The following is a 20,000-nucleotide window of genomic DNA, read 5'->3' as shown; positions in this document are numbered from 1 at the left end:
CTTCTTCTTCTTCTTCTTCTTCTTCTTCTTCTTCTTCTTCTTCTTCTTCTTCTTCTCTTCTTCTTCTTCTTTTCTTCTTCTTCTTTCTTCTTCTTCTTCTTCTTCTTCTTCTTCTTCTTCTTCTTCTTCTTCTTCTTCTTCTTCTTCTTCTTCTTCTTCTTCTTCATCGTCATCATCATCATCATCATCATCATCATCATCATCATCATCATCATCATCATCATCATCATCATGTTAACTATAACTTCTAACTTTCATGTTAGGAGTGTGGGTTTTATCTTTAAATAAAAGAAAGAACAAAACATTGAAAACAACTAAATGAACATATCGTATAAATAACATAATGGGTGTATTTTTTATCCCATACTTCGATAACTTCTTCCTATAGACAATAAGTTCATGATTTCATTTTTTTAAAAATAATTTTTCAAACAAGCTTTTGCATGTAACACAACTGTAAAATAATCTGATTCCTTGCTTTAGCATTAAGTCACTTTATTTTTTATCAGACAAAGGGCAGACTATAATTAAATATTAAGCCCCAGCACAATATCGGCTTGGAACACCAAGATTTTGTTTTTAATTAAGAAACCCCTAAGGGCTTTTTATGTTCAATCAAATCCATACGGTAATAAAAACATTTCAAAGGAATATGATGAAAGAAAAAAGTTTATGTAAAAATTTACCCTTGAGAAGAGTTTCATTGGAAAGAGATATAAAGGAAAGGAGAGGAGCAGATCTCAATACTGGATCATACTTTGAGATTTCGACATAAAGTGCTCTGTAATTGTCCTCATTATTATTATTATTAGAAATTATTATTATTATTATCATCATCATCATTATCATCATCATCATCATCATCATCATCATCATCATCATCATCATCATCAGTATTATTATTATTATTATTATTATTATTATTATTATTATTATTATTATTATTATTATTATTATTATTATTATTATTATTATTATTCAATAACCTTGGCACATCTCTCCTTGGTATCTAGATTGATTCGACCTCCGATCAGCACAATTTCATTTAACGTTATCCATTTTACCTTTATCGCTATTTTCAGATCAGGTGACTGAATGAAGTGAAGTAGGGTCTGTCCTCTCTCTTAAATCAATTTTGGAGAAAGTCTGAAATACTCGTTTCTGAATAAAGTCAGCCACTATCTCATGAAATGGCCAGTAAGGAAAGACGTAAGTTTTGAATTGTGTTGACTCTTTTATCGTGTTTGTGACATTGGGATAATTTATTAATAGAGAGAATATTTATATTTTATAACTGTAATTTCATCATCATCATCATCATCATCATCATCATCATCATCATCATCATCATCATCATCATCATCATCATCATCATCATCATCATTATAATGATAATAATGATAATAATAATAATAATAATAATAATAATAATAATAATAATAATAATAATAATAATAATAATAATAATAATAATAATAATAATAATATAATAATAATAATAATAATAATAATAATAATAATAATAATAATAATAATAATAATAATAATAATAATAATAATAATAATATATAATAATAATAATAATAATAATAATAATAATAATAATAATAATAATAATAATTATTATTATTATTATTATTAATGTTATTATTTTATTTTTTATTATTATTATTAGTAGTGATAGTAGTAGTAGTAGTAGTAGTAGTAGTAGTAGTAGTAGTAGTAGTAGTAGTAGTAGTAGTAGTAGTAGTAGTAGTAGTAGTAGTAGTAGTAGTGGTAGTAGCAGTAGTAGTAGTAGTAGCAGTAGTAGTAGTAGTGGTAGTAGTAGTAGTAGTAGTAGTAGTAGTAGTAGTAGTAGTAGTAGTAGTAGTAGTATTAGTAGTAGTAGTAGTAGTAGTAGTAGTAGTAGTAGTAGTAGTAGTAGTAGTAGTTGTTGTTGTAGTAGTAGTATGCCGATAATGTCAGACACAGAGGCACAGTCGTATCATGTAAAACAGACATTATTATAAATGATTAAAAACTCCAAGTAAATTGACATTGACAATTTTTCTATTTTTACACTCTTACCAACTCACGAAAGTCCCAAATTTCACAGAAGGTTTAATTCAAGGACAATGCGTATTGGTGCAAGGGACATCATAGTTAATGGTTGAGAAAAAATGTTTAATCAGTAATAAAAAATAAAATAGAACATCGTTCTTCAACTGGTTTATGAATTGCAAAAGCGCCTAAGAAAAAAATAAGAATTAGAATGGTCCCTGCAGTAATTTTGGAGTTGGCTTAAGCCAAAGGTTGATTACTGTGATAGAAATCTTCGAATAAAATTGATATCACTATTTAATTCTTTATGCTTTCTTTCAACAGCCAAGGTCCAAAAGCGGCTTTCATCTTTCACCAACCCGACAGAGCCAAAAGTGAGTTTTACAGGAAGACATCTGCCACTGTTAAGTATTCAATGGAAAACCGGAGAGGTCTGATAGTAGTTATTTTCTCAAAACGTTGAACACCTACATATCTGTAATTGTCACAGGCCCCTACGATTTTCTCCTTTTAACTGTATGCAAAGATTCACCCTTGACAATCAATTCTTGAAAGCATCGCAAAGGTCACTTCAAAGCCTAGTGCGCAGTACTGAATTGAAAACATTTGCAAGGACTTGAATCTTCTATTGAATTAGGAATTGGGAGTCTTAAGTACTTTTATTTTCATTTTCATCCTTACATGACAAGACTAAATGGTTTATCTGATACTTTACCATTTCCAGTAAAAGTGCTGCAGTTTGGGCTTCAGAGAATTGGTTAGGCAGGTAGCAAAGCCTGAGGGACACACATATTGTACATATTATGCATCTGTCTTCTCTTTTTGAATTTGTTATATTCACTTGATCTCCGTTATCTATAAGAAGTTAATTTTGTGTACTGGAAGTTTTTTTTTAAATATGTAATTTTTATTTCATTTTTTTTTTGGCGGGGGGGGGGGGGGGGGGGGGGGGGGGGGGGTATTGTTCAGCCTAATCTCTTTTCTCCACAAATTCTGAAGTTACTTATTTATTATTGATTGATTTATTTGTTTATTTATTTATTGTTGTTTCTGTGTACTTATTTATTTCACAACTGTAAAAATAAATTATACAGCCAAGGCCAGAAGTTTGAAGGGCAGCTTGTTCAATATACTATTCTTAAAACCCTTTTGACAGTTGCAAGTGGCTGCAAAGAGTCAAGAGGTCAGGGAACGTACAAAAGCTGCTAAATTTGAGAGGTTAGTTTACTATCAGTTTGTTTTGCATTAATAATGAAGACACTGCTCTTGATATAAGGGGTCAAAATAGAGGGTTGACTGAATAGAACTATCTTTATATATTAAGGAAAATAATTTTTCCAGTGTTTTAGTTAAGCACTGCTATTATAAATTGTTTGAATATGGATAATGTAATTTAGTCTTTAACACTCTATTTTACATGCAAAAATCCAAAGGTTTCCTCTGTGATTTGAATCCAGGATCTTACAATTGAATGATAAGTGACAGACTATTGGTACAATATATTTTATCAAATATCTTTAATATAGCAATATCTTCATATTATTGTAAGTATATTCATTTAGTAGTATTTACGTAGCAACCTGGTATATGGAACAAATTAAAAACCATGCTGTGCGTCATAATTATGCTGAGTAAGATTCCTTTAACTTCACAAACACTGCAAGTAAAAACATATTCACCTCCACTTGAAAAATAAAAAAATGAAATATAAATGTATTAATCGTGCGGCTATGTGGTCTTGTGGTATGACACTCGCTTTCGGATCGGAAGGTCCTGGGTTCGAGCCTCACTCGGCGCAAAGTTGAGTCCTTGGAAAAGGCTCTTTACTCACATTCTCTCACTGAACTCAGGTGTAAAATGAGTACCTGGCCGTTGACAGCGTTGTCTCTGTCCGAAAAAATTGTAATACCGCCTAACAGGCGTTATGTCCCATCTTACACGTTGCATGTTGCTGTTGACCAGGGACCCCTTGTAAAGCGCATTGAGCATGTTTAGTGGATATTGTGCTATATAAAAGCTCAATTTTTAAAAAATAATTTTTGTGTGGCAGAGCTGCTATTGAAATATGGATTTGTTGAAACAGTGTGACCCAAAAAATATCTTAGACCAAAATGGATGTACTAGTATTCAGGCAATAGCCATAAGTGTTTGAAGTTAAATACACATTCACACAGTAGTTACTTGTGTATCTTGTAAAACATCGGTCTATCCACTCGCACAGTATACAACATCCAACTCAAAATGAATTAAGCGTCCATCATCTAAATTCAACCAATTTTATGCTCATCATTTTTTATTTGTTTTTTCCCTCGCAGGAAACCTGTGACTAAGTCACTTTTCTCTCAACCAACCAAACAAAATGGTAGGTAAATATATTTTACAATTCTTTGTGAGGCTTTGTGGCCTCGTGGTATGACACTCCCTTTGGGACAAATTTGTCCCTTATTCATGGTCTTATGGTATGACACTCGCTTTCGGATCAGAAGGTCCTGGGTTCGAGCCTCACTCTTCGCATAGATCAGTCCTTGGAGAAGGCTCTCTACTCACATTCTCTCACCATACTCAGGTGTAAACTGAGTACCTGGCCGTTAACAGCGTTATCTCTGTCCGAAAAAAATGTAATATAACCTAACAGGCGTCATATCCCGTCCTACATGTTAAATGTTGCTGTTGGCCAGGGACCCCTTGTAAAGCACTTTGAGCATGTTAAGTGGATATTGCGCTATATAAAAACTCACTTTAATTTATTTATTCGAACACCGCTGTGTATAGCTAATTTTTTGGAATGCCTGCGTTCTTTCATCATTCTCAGGTATAAAATTAGATCCTGGTAAGTAACAGTATTTGAAGAACAACATATAGAAAGCCGATGGGTAGAATACATAGGCGAACTGTACAATGATCCAAATAGAAATGAACCACCACTGAAATTCAAAGAACCATTAAGCGGACCAAACATCACCAAAAGTGAAATTGAACATGCCATGGAACGAATGAGGGATGGTAAAGCAACAGGCCCTGATGAAATATCTGTAGAGGTATTAAAAAGCCTAGGAGATCTAGCAATTGATGAACTTCACATATTATTCAACAATATATACAATACTGGGAAAATTCCAGAAGATCTCTGTAACTCTATTTTCATAGCAATACCAAAGAAAGCAGGTGCAGTCAGATGTGAAAATTTTAGAACTATAAGTTTAATAAGCCACATCAACAAAATACTGTTGCGTATAATTATCAACAGGCTAAGGAATAAGATTAACCCCGAAATCGCAGAAGAACAATATGGATTCCAACCTGACAGAGGGACAAGGAACGCAATATACCTCCTCCGTGTTTTAAGTGAAAGAGCTATACAGGTTCAGACCCCACTATACCTCTGTTTTGTCGACTACAAAAAAGCTTTTGATAGAGTACGCCACGAAGAAATACTAAAACAACTGCACTCCATTGGCGCTGATGAGAAAGACCTCAGACTCATGCAAACATTATACTACACCCAGCAGGCATCTATCAAAATCGGAAACTACAGGAAATTCCATTCCTATTAAGAAAGGAGTCCGTCAAGGGTGTGTTGCCTCACCAGATCTGTTTAATCTATACCAAGAAACAATCATGAGGGGCATAAATAATATGGAGGGAATAAAAGTGGGAGGTCACAACATAAATAATATAAGATACGCAGACGATACGGTACTCATTGCAACATCAGAAATCCAACTTCAAAAGATTGTTGACAAAGTGGTAGTAGATAGTGAAGCCAAGGGAATGGAAGTGAATATCACCAAAACGGAATGCATGGTAATACAGAAAAACCCCGAAAACAACAACACCTGCAATATAACGATTCACAGCGAGCAACTTACCAACGTAGAAAGTTTTAAATACCTAGGTTCAATAGTGACAACAGATGGAAGATGTAACCGAGACATACGAGCAAGAATAGCTCAAGCCAAACAGGCCTTCATGGACCTGGGAAACATTTTGAAAAACAAACAGATGTCGTTCGGGATTAGATTCCGAGTCTTGAAGTGCTACGTGTGGCCAATCTTGTTATACGGATGCGAAAGCTGGACTACAAATGCAGAAACACAAAAGAACATTGAAGCTTTTGAAATGTGGTGCTTGAGAAGGATGCAGAGAATATCCTATACTGCACACAAAACGAAGGAAGAAGTGCTAAAACAAACATACCAACAAAGGAAACTAATGCCCTTAATAGTGGATCGACAACTATCCTTTTTCGGACACATAGTAAGGAAAGATAAGAATGAATACCTGGCAAGTTGTGGAAAAATACCTGGTAAACGCGCCCGGGGGAGACAAAGAAAAACACTCATAGACCAACTGAAGGGCTTCACCAGCCTAACAATCCAAGAGCTGTTTGAAAAGGCAAGAGACAGGGAGGAATGGAGAGAGATAATTCATGCAGTATCCGAAGCCTGGACCAGGCATGGAACCTAGAAGAAGAAGAAGTAACAGTGTTACCACTGTCAAAAAAAATTGTAATAAAGTCTTGCAGTCGTCATGCCTCGAATTGCATGTTGATTGTTGCTCTTGACTTTGAGGACATTTAATGGATACCAAACAAAAGCTCAATTTTTGTTGTTGTTATAAACAAATGAGTCCCAATCTAGGTTGTCGATGTTTTTTTTTTCTATCTACTCAGAAGTGGTTTAGTATCCAGGTATAAAATCTTGTGAAAAGTATTTTTCACATAGACTAGCATCTTATCTGTCTGTTTCACGAATCAGAAACTGAAATAACTTGACTCCATAGGCCTCATAAGATAAGGTACAATATACTTTATTGATCCTTTATGGAGACTATGCTTTAGTATCACAGGTCCACATTCTTGTCATGTATTCATACAGTCAATAGACTTAAAAGAAAGACCTAAGCAACAAGCATTCTAACATAATACATTTGTAAGTAAGTTTCTAAAGTATTAATTAATTAATTAATTAGAGAATCTAACTTGGCTCTTATGGTCTGCTTATAAATAGACAAATAAACACCTTAATTTTCTAAATCCATATTTTCCTCCTGCAATACCCTAATGACAATTCAGAGATGTATTGTGACTAGAAGCAATCACCAAGGCCATAAAGAAGTGAACAGATGAAGCACATAATATATTAAACTATCATTTGTTTATTTATGAATTCATTTGTTCATTCGTTCATTCAATTATTTACCTATTTAAGTGTTTATATCGTAAAAGGAATAATACATATAATAGAGTTTTAAGTTTACGAGATTTCCATTTCCAATCCCTCATCCCTCTCCCGATCAGCTCCTAAACTCACCTTTAACCCTGAAGCAGAGAGACTATTCTCTCGAGTATTGGAAGGAAAACTGGATGACTTTCCCCCAACTCCAAGGTCAACAGTTCGAATTTTCATCAGCTCTACATTTTCTGGTATGTCTTTGATTTGTTTAAAACAATTCTGTATCGAAGCACAGGTCTTGTGAAATATGCAAGGGAGAGCATGTATATTCCGATGTACAGAAAACTAGATTTTAGAAGTCGTCCACCACTTTATAAATGTTTACTCTTGGCATCAGCATTGGGTGGCTTTGTGGTGTTGTTGTATGACATACGACTTCTGACCCGTAGGTCTCTATTCTGAGCCAAAATGCAAAATGCAAAGTTGATTTCTTGGAGAGGACTCTTAACTCACATTTTCTCACCATATTAAGGTGTAAAATGAATACCTTGCAGGAATAACTCTGACTGTTTGCAGATTGATAGTGTCAAAGTATAAAGTCGATTGCTTTCGTGTTTTTTAACTGTTATTTTTAAAATTGATCTGATTTATTGCTAGAAATGTGTGAAATATTTCAGGGTGAAATAGCTATCAGCTGAGATCGTTGCTGAATTTGTACATGCATTGGAATAAGCTTTATGTCTGTTGATATTCCCTGCTGTTGATGTGCACAAAATCATTAAACAATTTGTATTCTTTATGAGCTTTTGTAACCAATAAGAGTCTCACAGACCGAAATTGCCTTGCGTTGCACATTCGTGATCAGGGTCTAGCAATAAGACAGGGATGCTTTAAATAATGTCCGTGGATAATACAAATATCAATCAACATAACCATTTGATAGCCAATTTCAATAATGATGGTGTTATAGTTCATTTTAAACGAAACAGGAGTGGTATATTTCAGGCGTTTGTCTGTTCTCAATCCCAAAATTCCATTTTAAGATAACTGATTATTTCATGTTGCTATTTACCCGAAATCTATCAATTTGAGATTTGTACTGCAGAATTTAATTTATCGAGATACAATTTTATTCCTGCCATGACGTGATAAGGCTTCTAATATCATCATTATTGATTTTACCGTTTACAGTATTTTTTAATATTTGTTGTGTAATATATTTTATTATTTTTTTCAACATTTTTACAATCTCTGACAAATTAAATTATAATATTGGAACTCTGTTTCAGACATGAGAGCTGAAAGAAACAGCCTGGCTAGAGAGGCATATCCACAACTCAGAGATTACTGTGCTAGCCTTGGACTCAGTTTTCAGGTAAGAAATGTCATAAACTAAACACAGTACAAATGTGATTTATAGCCTCAATCTGGTATTATGTTGAGGTGAACCTTTTGCCAAAACGTTGGTATAATTTTTAATTGATTGTAAATGCGAAATTTCAGATTTTTTCATTGTAAGAAAGATTACAAATTCTTTTCAGTGAAGCATGCATTGTTAGCCTATGTCACATAATTTTGACTGCAAATTCAGATTTTATTATCTTAACCACACCAACATAAATACTGTTTTAATAGGATTAGTCACAACTCTTTATATCTTCTATGCATGAATCAGTATACCTTACTAGATATATTGTTTTCGCCAAACATTTATTTATTCTTCTTTTTTACTTTCATTGTTCCTTTCTTATCAATCTTTGGAAATTATAACTGTGGGAAATTCATGTAACGGTGTTTGCAGAATCAGATGTCGGTTCTCATTGTGTCCAAGGTCTCATTGAATGCAAGATTGCACTTATTAAGTGCTCATTTATTACATTTTAATAAATAAAACCATACATGCACATTATTATTTTGAAGAGATTAGAGAACGTGGTGAAGGAAGAAGTCAGCCAAACTCAAGCAGGCTTTAGACCAAACAGGGGAACAAGAGACCAAATATTTAATATCAGGACACTGATTGAAAAAAGCAGGGAGGCAAATATAGATCTACACATGTGCTTCATAGATTACAGCAAAGCGTTTGACTGCGTAAATCACGAACAAATAGTAACAACTTTGAAGAACTTAAACTGCCACTACAAAATAGTCAACCTCATAAACAATCTTTACCAACAACAGACAGCATCGGTTAGACTAGAATATGGACTTACAAAATGGTTCCCAATAAAGCGGGGAGTGAGGCAGGGGTGCATCCTTTCTCCTTCACTATTCAGCCTATACACCGAAACAATAATGCGTGATGTAATGACAGAAGAAAAAGATGAAGAGTACAGTGCCGTTAAGATAAATGTCAGGAAGATCTCTGACCTACGATATGCAGACGACACGGCGCTATTGTCAACAACATCAACAGGTCTCAACAAACTAGTAAAATCGGTAAAAAAAAACATAGTGAAGACAAAGACCTATTATTAAACGCAAAGAAAACGAAAATAATGAGCACAGATAAAAGCAGCACTGCTCAGGTCGAAATAGAAGGAGAACAACTGGAAAATGTTACAAATTTCATTTACCTTGGAGCACAAATAGAAGCCAATGGAAAATCGGCACCAGATATCAGGAGAAGACTTGCAATTGCAAGCAACAAACTAAACAAAATGATGGCAATCTGGAAGAGCGAGGAAGTCAGACTGAAAATGAAGATCCTAACATCCTGTATTTTTCCCACTGCAATATATGGATGCGAGACATGGTCTATAACCAAAGAATCAGAAAAGAGAATAACCGCCTTCGAAATGAAATGCTATAGAAAAATCTTACGCATCCCGTGGACAAACAAAGAAAGCAATGCAAACATCATGAAAACACTAGGACGAAAAAAGTCCCTGCTAATGAGTAAGATAAAAAAGCTGAAACTCAATTACTTTGGGCACCTGAAAAGACACGACACACTAGAGAGAGATGTACTGGAGGGCATGGCGGAGGGCAAAAGAGGCAGAGGAAGACCACAAAGAAGATGGCAACAGGATATACAGGAATGGCTCAACAACGGCGTGATGGAATGTGGCAGATGGGCACAAGACAGAGACTTCTTCCGAAGGACTGTGTGGGAGGCTACGTCCAAGTGATATGCCACAGAGAACAGAGAACAACATGCGGGCTGTTAGGTGCTACTACAGTTTTTGTATTTTTCTCCTTCAATTGATTTCTCGTTCTATATTTATCAAACTCAGTTTCGCTGTAAACATGTGAGGTATCAACTGATCATAATGTGGTGTCATCTAATATTATTTTTTCCTTATTTACCTAATATTCCAAGCTTTTGTTGCCTATCTTATCCCGGAATATGTGGGTCGAAAGTCCTACTTTTGTAATGCTTAGTTTTAAAAAAGCAAAAAAAATACCCGTCTCATCCCTATCCATCCAATCTTTACAATTTGTTCTGTAAAATTTGACTGGGGTGACCAACTTCCATTATAATTACCTTCTTTTTTTTTTTTACCCTTCCCAGGTTGTCGACTTACGATGGGGAGTGACATCAGAAGCTACCAACAACCACCTCACAACAAAAATCTGCCTTCTTGAATTGGAGAATTGTAAAAAGGTGTCACTGGGACCCAGGTGTATAGTAAGACTTGCTTTTCTTCCTATTACTACTATTCTACTCCTTTTATGTTTCCTGCTTGTGATTTAAAAACTCAAGTGCAATGATTATAGACTTGAGGATTGAGGCAATTGACTTAATCATAAAATGAAAGACAGTTGCGGTTATGTTTTTTGTTTTGTTTTGTTTTTTTTTATGGGTGGGAAGGGAGGAGGGGGTGCGGGGGGTTAAAGTTCTGAACTGTCTCTCAAACTGACCACACTTTGTTTACTTTTCAAAACACTTATCATGGAGAGTCTTTGGGTTAACTAAGTACCTCAAAAACTTTTATTTTGGATTTTTCTATTTAATTTGAGTATTTATGTATTCATTCATTCCTTCTTCTTCTTCTTTTTTTATTTTTTTTTTTATTTTGGTTTACTTGTATGATCAAACTATCTTTTGAACAGACTGAAATGTTTTTCACATGCACCCAATACATTTCAGTCCATTCAGATAATAAAGGGTGATGGGAATGAATACAGGATGGTGAATGGTGTTATTTCGAAATAAAAGAGTCTTAGAAGTTTTAAATCTTAAACTCCTTTTGCTAAGTGGAAAGTGACGATGAGGCCCATTTATTGCTTTAATGAAATTATTTCAAAAGTAAACTAGTATAAAAGCGTCAAAAATGTTCTTTTGGTCCACAGGCTATTATAGGCAATAGATATGGATTCTGTCCATTACCATATGAAATTTCTGTTGATGAGTACACCATTTTGAAAGAGGAGGCCAAGACTCTTGGCCTAGATGGGACAGCCATATTGGACACGTGGTATGTTAAAGATGATAACTCTTGTCCTCCAGTCTACTTTCTACAAGTAAGTATAATGGTGCCCATCTTTTGATTTTCTTTTTTCTTTGTTTTGTTTTTAATGATTAATGCCTAAATCAAAACAATTATTACTCCACTCCAAGAAACTGTTATTTGAAGCAATATGAAAAACATTTGCTGTACCAAATACCATTATTGTACCAAATCGTCTCTTGGATTGCTATCTCAAGACCTGAACATCCAACCATTCATCTATATTTTGTCTTACCCAAATACCAGTCGTTCAGAGAAAGCAAATGGAACCATATATTTATTTCTAATGAAACAATATCTAAAAATACCCACCCCCCCCCCCCCCCAGTATTTCAAGTCAATAAATTTTCATTATGGAAAATTAGCATCTTTTAAACATTGCTTTGTAAGAGGAAAATAAATAATTTAATTTATTCTGGTGGCGCAATAATTTCTTTAAACGTTATTTAGAATTAATAGATCGACTTCCATCCTCAATGTTTCAGCCCGTCACATCACAGCTTCCAAACTTCCTGAATGACACACCAGGCCAGGAAGATAAACATGCAGCAGACGTAAAGGCTTGGAGTGAGATAGAGACAACTCTACTCAACACAATCCACAGGGCAGCAACATCTGCAGCAGAGAAGGGCAAATTGTCAAAGGAACGACAACATTTCTATGTCATGTCTGGTAGGTAGAGAGTGAAATGTTTTGCCACGAAGATAACAAAAAGAAATAAGGCGGGGGATATTGGTCCAAGCAATGTCTAATGCAGACTGGTTACACATTTTGTGTTCAGTTGTCAATTGTAATATTGGCAATTGGGTAACTGGGGTCAATCAGTGAAACAATCTCCAAACTTGCTCCACTTGTGTTAGTTCTCTTTTATGAGAATTCCTTTGAAACTGGTCTTGATGATGAATTCATTTGATAAGATGACGGTTTTGAATTGCTTATCAATCCTCATTATCTATGTTGTAAAGAAAACAATACATATTTCCATTTCTAGAAACTATCAAAGTTTCTGAACCAAATTAATTGAATATAAGGAATATTAGGAATTGTCACAACCATTATTTGAAATACAAACTTGGCAGTTTTGATTCAAAGTGATACCAAGCTGCTAGAAGCTGTAGACTGTAAAAAGTAATAAACAAAAATGAATAGAACAGCTTCAAAAGAGAACAAAATACCAAAACACGGAACGTTTTGGGCTCAAAGCCCTTCTTCAACTTTTTAGCTGAAGAAGGGTTTTATACCCAAAACGTTCCGTGTTTGGTATTTTGTTCTTTTTTTAAGCTGTTATATTCATTTTTATTTATTCCTTTTTAAAATTTTGATTCAACAACTTGTTTCCATATTATCTTTTCAGTGACAGAGCATGAAGCCAGATGTGGCCTTTTCCAAGGTGATGCAAATAGTAAGATGGAAGGTCTTGCATTTCTGAGGCAATTCGAAGGTCTGGAGGGAGACAGACTTACAGATGAACTTGCAAACAGACACAAAGAAGTTATCATAGAAAATGGAAAGGTTATCAAGACATCACCTGCACAAATGAACACTGTTTAAGATTTTATAGATTGATTAAAATAATTTAAACATCTCATATTATTTGTTGTACGGCTTCGAAATTGTATTTTCTAGGTGATTTTGGTGTGGATGATTTTATTTACAGTCAGATGTATGATACTCAGGTTTAGGCTTTTTTTTTCCCTTATTGATGAGAATTCATAAATATTCCTAAGTGCGGAAAACCTAAATTTTTAGTTTCAACTTGTTGTTGTGCATTTGGTTCACATAGACTGAGGAAGTGGATCACATCTGTAGAGGAACAGAGCAATACGCACAAAAACAATGTTTTGGCATCTGGCCTCTGTCAGTTACGAAAGTACATTAAAAGCATGTACGCATTTTATTATAAGTTATAAGAAGAAAAAGAGAGGAGATGGGTAAATGAAAGGGAAGACTGGTAAAATAGTACAATGATATGAACATATGACAATTAAAAGGTGTAAATAAAGACATGCGTTCTTAAATAACTATGTAACTTTCACAAAAGATGAAATGGTTAAACTTAAAGGAGTGGAAAACACATAGATTTTTGTTTCTGTCTTTTTTGTTTTCATGTGTAAACATTGTGTTTAGACAGAAGAGATGAAGAACAACAATGAAAAGGATGAAAATGAAGAAAAAGTACAAGGAAGTAGAGAAGGATGAGGAGGAGGGGGGGGGGGGGGGAGATTGGTTTAACATGAGTTACATTAATGAATGATCGATCATTTACAATTTGATATTTGTATATGTACCTTGCAGTAATGTGTGCTTTATGTTCATCCAACAGATTAAAGAAAACATGAAAATAGATCAGCGACTGAAAGATTTAAAAATGGACATCTCCAAAACCCTTCAATCAACCTCTGTCAAAAACTACAAAGTTAAATGGCAAGCAGGAGGAATTCAGCCTGAAAAGTTTGAAGATCACCAGAAATACATCTCCCAGTTTGTCACTGATTTTGTTGATGGGATCAAGACCCAAATCTACGAGGGCAGTCTGGAGAATGATTCATTGATACGACAGAGGGAATGGTACTCCAACTACAGTGAGACGCTTCACCATGCCCAATTTTGTCTGACAAAATGTGAGACGTTTTGTGGCCAGGCTGATGTTCTGGACAAGGTCAAAGGTTACATCCTCGATTCATCCAATCGGAAGCCTTACGTCATCTATGCGTCGTCTGGAGTGGGAAAAACATCTGTCATGGCAATGGCAATGACTAAGGTTGGTACTTTTTATTTGTATATAAAAATAAGAGCATGATATATTGTCAAAGAAGAGGGGAGAAAAAAAAAAAGCATTGAGAGATTCCAGTGCCTTAGCCTGTCACAACATGGAATCAAAGGTCAGTGGCAGATTGGTATCAACATCTTCATCATCAGCAGCAGAAGCAGCAACAACAACAATAAAAACAACAACTGAAGCAGTAGCAGAAGTAGAAGAACCATCCTGAAGTTGCTAGAAATGATATTTTGAGGCTGGCAGACTTGATCCTACAAATTCGAGGTGTAGCATGTATAAGTGTTGAGTGACTGATTATATATTTTAAAGTTGTTTACGTTAAAAATGTTGGTATCTTACAACTCTAGTTGGGATAGCAATGTACACAAGAGATGTTCAAAACTGAAACTAGATTTTTCTGTGATTGAATGAAGATTGGTCCTTTTTAATTTAACATTGTAAATTTAATTTCAACAATTACAGAGAAAAAGAACAACTATTTTTTAATGAATATTTTAGCGTCATCACCATATTGATCTTAATTTAACTATATTTTGCACTTCAGCTAATCCAGTGGATAGAGGGAGACCACTACTCTATGATTCGGTTCTTGGGCACATCTCCAATGTCCACAAACATCTACAACGTCATTTTCAGTGTATGTGGGCAGTTGGCTGATATCAAAGAAATTATTATGGAGCCACACTCTTACAAAACAATGCGTAAATTGGTTCAGTATTTCCCTAGGTTTTTACGCTCTGTGGCAAATGCCTTTAAAGTTCCAGTCATTATATTTTTAGACTCTCTTGATCAACTCGAGTCTTTAAACGATGCCTATTCAGCAAACTGGTTACCAACTTTACTACCTCCAAATGTGAAAATCATTATTTCGACTTTACCAGAAGAACATGGCATTCTTAAAAATCTCAAATCCGTCATTTCCGAACCTGCAAACTTTACAGAAATTCAACTTTTGCCACTTAACACAGGACGTGATATTGTCAATAAATATTTCTCTTCAAAGAAACGCACATTAACACCAGACCAGATGAATCTTGTCATGAAAACTGTACAAAAAGCTGCAAGCCCTCTCTATCTCAAACTTCTCATGGATCAAGCTTTGACATGGTCTTCATTCACACCTGTGTCGAATCTAAACCTGCCGGAATCTGTACGTGTAGCCATCAACTCACTTTTTGGAAAGCTGGAAAATAAGTTTGGTTTGAATTGTATCAAAGGTGCATTAGGTTTGATCACTGTAGGTTTGAATGGGCTGAGTGAGATTGAAATTGAGGATGCTCTGTCTTGCTTAGATGAAGCTTTGATTGAAATCTACAAATATCATGATCCACCTGTGCCTGGCATTGTAAGAATACCGCCTGTACTTTGGGCACGTATTCGCTATGATATTGAGGAGTATCTGGTTGGGCGTCGGTCTCAAGGTGTGACAACTCTTTATTGGTACCACAGGCAATTCATTGAAGCAGCTACAGAAAGATATGCCAAGGGAGAGATGGGAAAAAAGCTCCATAAAATTTTGTTTGAGCTCTTTGCATCAGAGACGGGTGTTAAAAAGACAATTGTTTTGACCCAGAGAAAGAACTTAGAAGTTATAGATGCTGATAGAAATACAACTCCACAACCCACAACACCAGACAATAACAGAAAGTTGGAAGCCATGACCTATCACCTCAAACACTGTCTAGGTGTTATTGACAAGGATTTTGTTAAGAGAGTAACTTATTGTAGTTTCCAATTCCTACGAGCAAAAGTAGCATCTATAGGTGCAGCAAAACTTTTAGAGGAGATGCAAAGTTTTTTGGCTGAGGAGCAAGATAAAGAAGTGAAGAAAATGGCTCGTTTTGTATCTCTGTGCCAAAACGCATTGAAGGATTCTGTTATTTTTGCCTTCAAAGCTTTAGCTCTCATTGACTCTGAGCCAGATGAAGTTAACTTGGAATATCTCAAATCCAAAACTAAAGCGTTTCTGAAGTGCCAACCAAGGTTCTTGCTTATTCCCGTGTATCCTTGTCTGGCCCCAAGGTCGGGAGAACCTGAAAAAGTTTATGATGGATTGTCACAAATTCTCTCACAACGCAATGAAGTATGTCTTATCGTGGATGAGTCAAATGACAAACTTTCTCACGATGAGTCATCAGTCACTTTGTCTTGTGTTGATCTTTCAACCTTTGACCTTACAAAACATGTTTGTGAAGAAATGAGTGGGTCACCGTTTTTATCATTTGACGGAAAAGTCATATATTATCTATCTGAACCACAAAGTGCATTGATTAAGTTAAATGTGAGCGATGGAAAAATCTCAACAAAGGATTTGACTGAACTTTTTTCAAGCAAGATAAAATCTTACCTTGGAGGTGGTATCTCTATAACTGGATCGTTGAACTCCAAGATAATCGCCCTGTCAATTGGAACTAAAGTATCTGTTTTCAACTCGTCTGATTTTAAACCTATTTTCCAACATGAATTGGAATCTGGAACTAAAATTTTGGATCTTCATGTCTGTCAAGAAAGCCAGAGTCAGTTGACATACTATCTTATTTGTCTAAGCAGATCTTCACAAGATTCCCATGTTAAGACTCAAATTCAGACTTGGAAAATTCCAGGAGAGAAACCATTTGGTCAAGAAACTATTGACTTGGTCATGGAGAAACCGAACATGTCCGCCATTACAGCTGATAACATGTATTTTGTTTGCTATGGTGATCAAGCAGATGGCAAAAGTGTCGTCATTTCAGCATTAGTGAAATCGCCTTCTATATTAACAAAGACATCAATGGATGGTAGAATCAAATCCATGGAAATGTCACCCGCTGATCCTACCATGTCTTTCCAAATAGGTGATTCAGATATCAAGTTTCTAGATGTTTCTACTTCCCAGCTTACCAAAGGTCTGAAGCATTCACAAAATATAAGGGCTTGGTCAGTGAACTGGGACGAGGATGAGGTCATTGTACTAGGGGACGATGGCAATTTTACTTTGTATAATCCTAATATGGAGAAAATGTCTTCGAGATCTGGAAATTTTGGAATTGTAAAGAGTTTAGTGGTCAGCCTCAATCAGATGCTGATGCTGACCCAAGATAAAAAAGCAAAACTTTGGGGAGTGAGAGATTTCTTTGAAGGTGGATCGGATTCATCTGCGGTGGAAAAAAGAGTTTCTATCAAGCAAAAAGACACATTGAATGGTCAAGATGATGTTTTGAGTTTTGTTATTTCAAATGATAGTAAAGAACTTATCACAGTTGACAGGGTGAGATTGTGTCAGGTATGGAACTTAGGAGATGATAGTCTATCATTGGTCAGAAAATTTGATATCAGCATTAGTCCCACCAAACTGTTGTTGGGAAATCAGAATAAAGTTGTTGGTTTGGATAAAACGCTAATGAAAGTTATAGTCTTTGATTGGGTTGATGGAAAAATCGTCTGCAATGACCTGCCAGATAAAGTCATGGATATTGTTTTAACTAAGGACAAAAACATTTTGTACATGATCACTCTAGAATCAAAACCAGTCTTGTATCAATACGATCTCAAATCAAACTCCAGCTCCAAAAAATTCACTGTTAATATCAATTTTGAATGCGTAACAGCTGAGATTTTTCTGTCAACATCAGAACGGTATGCAGCATTTTTGATGCAACATACCCCAGCGGATTTTCAAGCTATTCAGACATTAAGAAGGAAGATGGGGAAATTCCCAACAGAAAATTATAAAAAAAGATTTGTGGCAGTAGATTTAAGTCAGAGTTCTGGGGCGCCATTTTACGCAATGTACAATCTGGCAAAAATCCCACATCTTGGCGTCACCATGGAACCATACACAGGAAACCAAATGATGCTCTCCACTCGTCGATGGGTGATGTACTGGGATATTCCAACTGGTAAGTGCGACCAAAGACTTAGCAAGACAACTCGGATGACAAAGATGTATCGTCCTTTGTGGTTGGGCCAGCAATGTGTTGGGGACAACAACGTGATAACCATGTCTGATAACCAGAAGTATGTTGCCGTTGGATCACAAGATGGTTACGTCTTCAGCTATGAGGCGGAGTCTGGTATGCCTGTTGGACAAAAGGCCCCAAACAGCAAACATTCATCTCCGGTTAGTCTCATCATTCTGTTCTAATTTTGATTGTTTTTTCAGTTGAGTACCATTTGTTTCTATTGTTTGCTGACTTTTTTTCACTATATCATTATCACATTAATACTAGAAAACTGTCAGGAGTAGATTCGCATTATGTATTTTATTATATCAAGTGTAACATAAGAAAGTTATCAAGTAGTATTCATTGTACATCAGTGATCTACAAAAAAGAAGGATCAGACAAAATTTAGGATGTTATTAATCAACAAAACCCTTTACTCAATCATTTTAAATTTTAAAAGCAATGGTAACAATAACAACAACAATAATAATAATAATAATAATAATAATAATAATAATAATAATAATAATAATAATAATAATAATAATAATAATAATAATAATAATAATAGTAATAATATAATGATGATGATGATGATGATGATGATAATAAATACAACAACAATAATAATAATAATAATAATAATAATAATATAATAATAATAAATAATAATAATAATAATAATAATAATAATAATAATAATACTAATAATCATCATCATCATCATAATAAAATAATAATAATAATAATAATAATAATAATAATAATAATAATAATAATAATAATAATAATAATAATAATAATAATAATAATAATAATAATAATAATAATAATAATAATAATAATAATATTTATGATGATGATGATGATGATAAATTTCTACCCCTTTTTTATTGGAAGTTTATTTAATTTTTGTTCTTAGAATGAATAACTATGTTTGTAATGATAATAAAACGAATTGTATTTCAGGTGAAGCTGGCCACGTTTCCTCATGACAGTGGCCTCATTGCGTCTGCCTGCACTGGAGGATATGTCAAGTTGTGGCAGCCTTCCACAGCTAATTGTCTGTTCTCCATATCTGTTGGCATGGAATTACGACAGATGAGATTCTCAAGGGATGGAACGAAGCTTGTGGCTGTCACGTTGTCAGATAGGAGTCACGTACTGGTGTTTGATGTGCAAAAGGTGTTACAGAAATAATGGAGATGGTTTAAGTTTTACTGCTATTTTTTATTTTGTCATTGTTGATGATGTTATTTTTGATGCTGATTAGTTTATTATATTTAAACTTTTAGAGACATTCCTTATGTACTATAAGCTTATAAGTATGTGTGAGGTAAGAAGGTTGAGTAGGTAAGTCATCACATAGTGCGGCTATGTGTTCTAGTGGTATGATACTCGCTTTTGTATCGGAAGGTCCTGGGTTCAAGCCTTGCTCGGCACATAGTTGAGTCCTTGGAAAAGGCTCTTTAATCAAATTCTCTGACCGTACTCAGGTGTACAATGAGTACCTGGCCGTTAACAGCGTTCTCTCTGTCAGAAAAAAAAATTGTTATATCACCTACCAGGCGATGTCATGTCTTGTCCTACATGTTAAATGTTGCTGTTGGTGAGGGACCCCTTGTAA

At 34.8% G+C, this 20,000-nt stretch overlaps 1 protein-coding gene across 3 annotated transcripts in view; it reads left to right on the top strand.

Annotated features, from left to right (window-relative positions):
• Positions 1–20,000, top strand: part of LOC144973658 (NACHT domain- and WD repeat-containing protein 1-like) — a 22,203-nt gene that overhangs the window by 788 nt on the left and 1,415 nt on the right. For 2 of the 3 annotated variants that reach the window (XM_078916383.1, XM_078916382.1), the window contains 13 exons: positions 1,083–1,209; positions 2,365–2,414; positions 3,197–3,258; positions 4,356–4,402; positions 7,340–7,465; positions 8,504–8,589; positions 10,729–10,845; positions 11,511–11,681; positions 12,154–12,340; positions 13,023–13,180; positions 13,992–14,429; positions 14,992–18,549; positions 19,343–20,000. The exon at positions 19,343–20,000 is cut by the window's right edge and continues 1,415 nt beyond it. In XM_078916383.1, coding sequence (XP_078772509.1) covers positions 1,191–1,209; positions 2,365–2,414; positions 3,197–3,258; positions 4,356–4,402; positions 7,340–7,465; positions 8,504–8,589; positions 10,729–10,845; positions 11,511–11,681; positions 12,154–12,340; positions 13,023–13,180; positions 13,992–14,429; positions 14,992–18,549; positions 19,343–19,573 — 5,250 coding nt within the window. In that variant the 5' untranslated portion in view covers positions 1,083–1,190 and the 3' untranslated portion in view covers positions 19,574–20,000. Of the gene's footprint in view, positions 1–1,082; positions 1,210–2,364; positions 2,415–3,134; positions 3,259–4,355; positions 4,403–7,339; positions 7,466–8,503; positions 8,590–10,728; positions 10,846–11,510; positions 11,682–12,153; positions 12,341–13,022; positions 13,181–13,991; positions 14,430–14,991; positions 18,550–19,342 lie in introns of all 3 variants that reach the window. The other variant, XM_078916384.1, reaches the window with a different exon arrangement.

Source organism: Berghia stephanieae, chromosome 5, assembly GCF_034508935.2.
Source record: "Berghia stephanieae isolate SIO BIC M18660-M18661 chromosome 5, UCSD_Bste_1.3, whole genome shotgun sequence".
NCBI classification, from domain to species: Eukaryota; Metazoa; Mollusca; class Gastropoda; order Nudibranchia; family Aeolidiidae; genus Berghia; species Berghia stephanieae.
The sequence above is the reverse complement of the archived record's forward strand: the minus strand, read 5'-3'. Positions and strand labels throughout refer to the sequence as shown.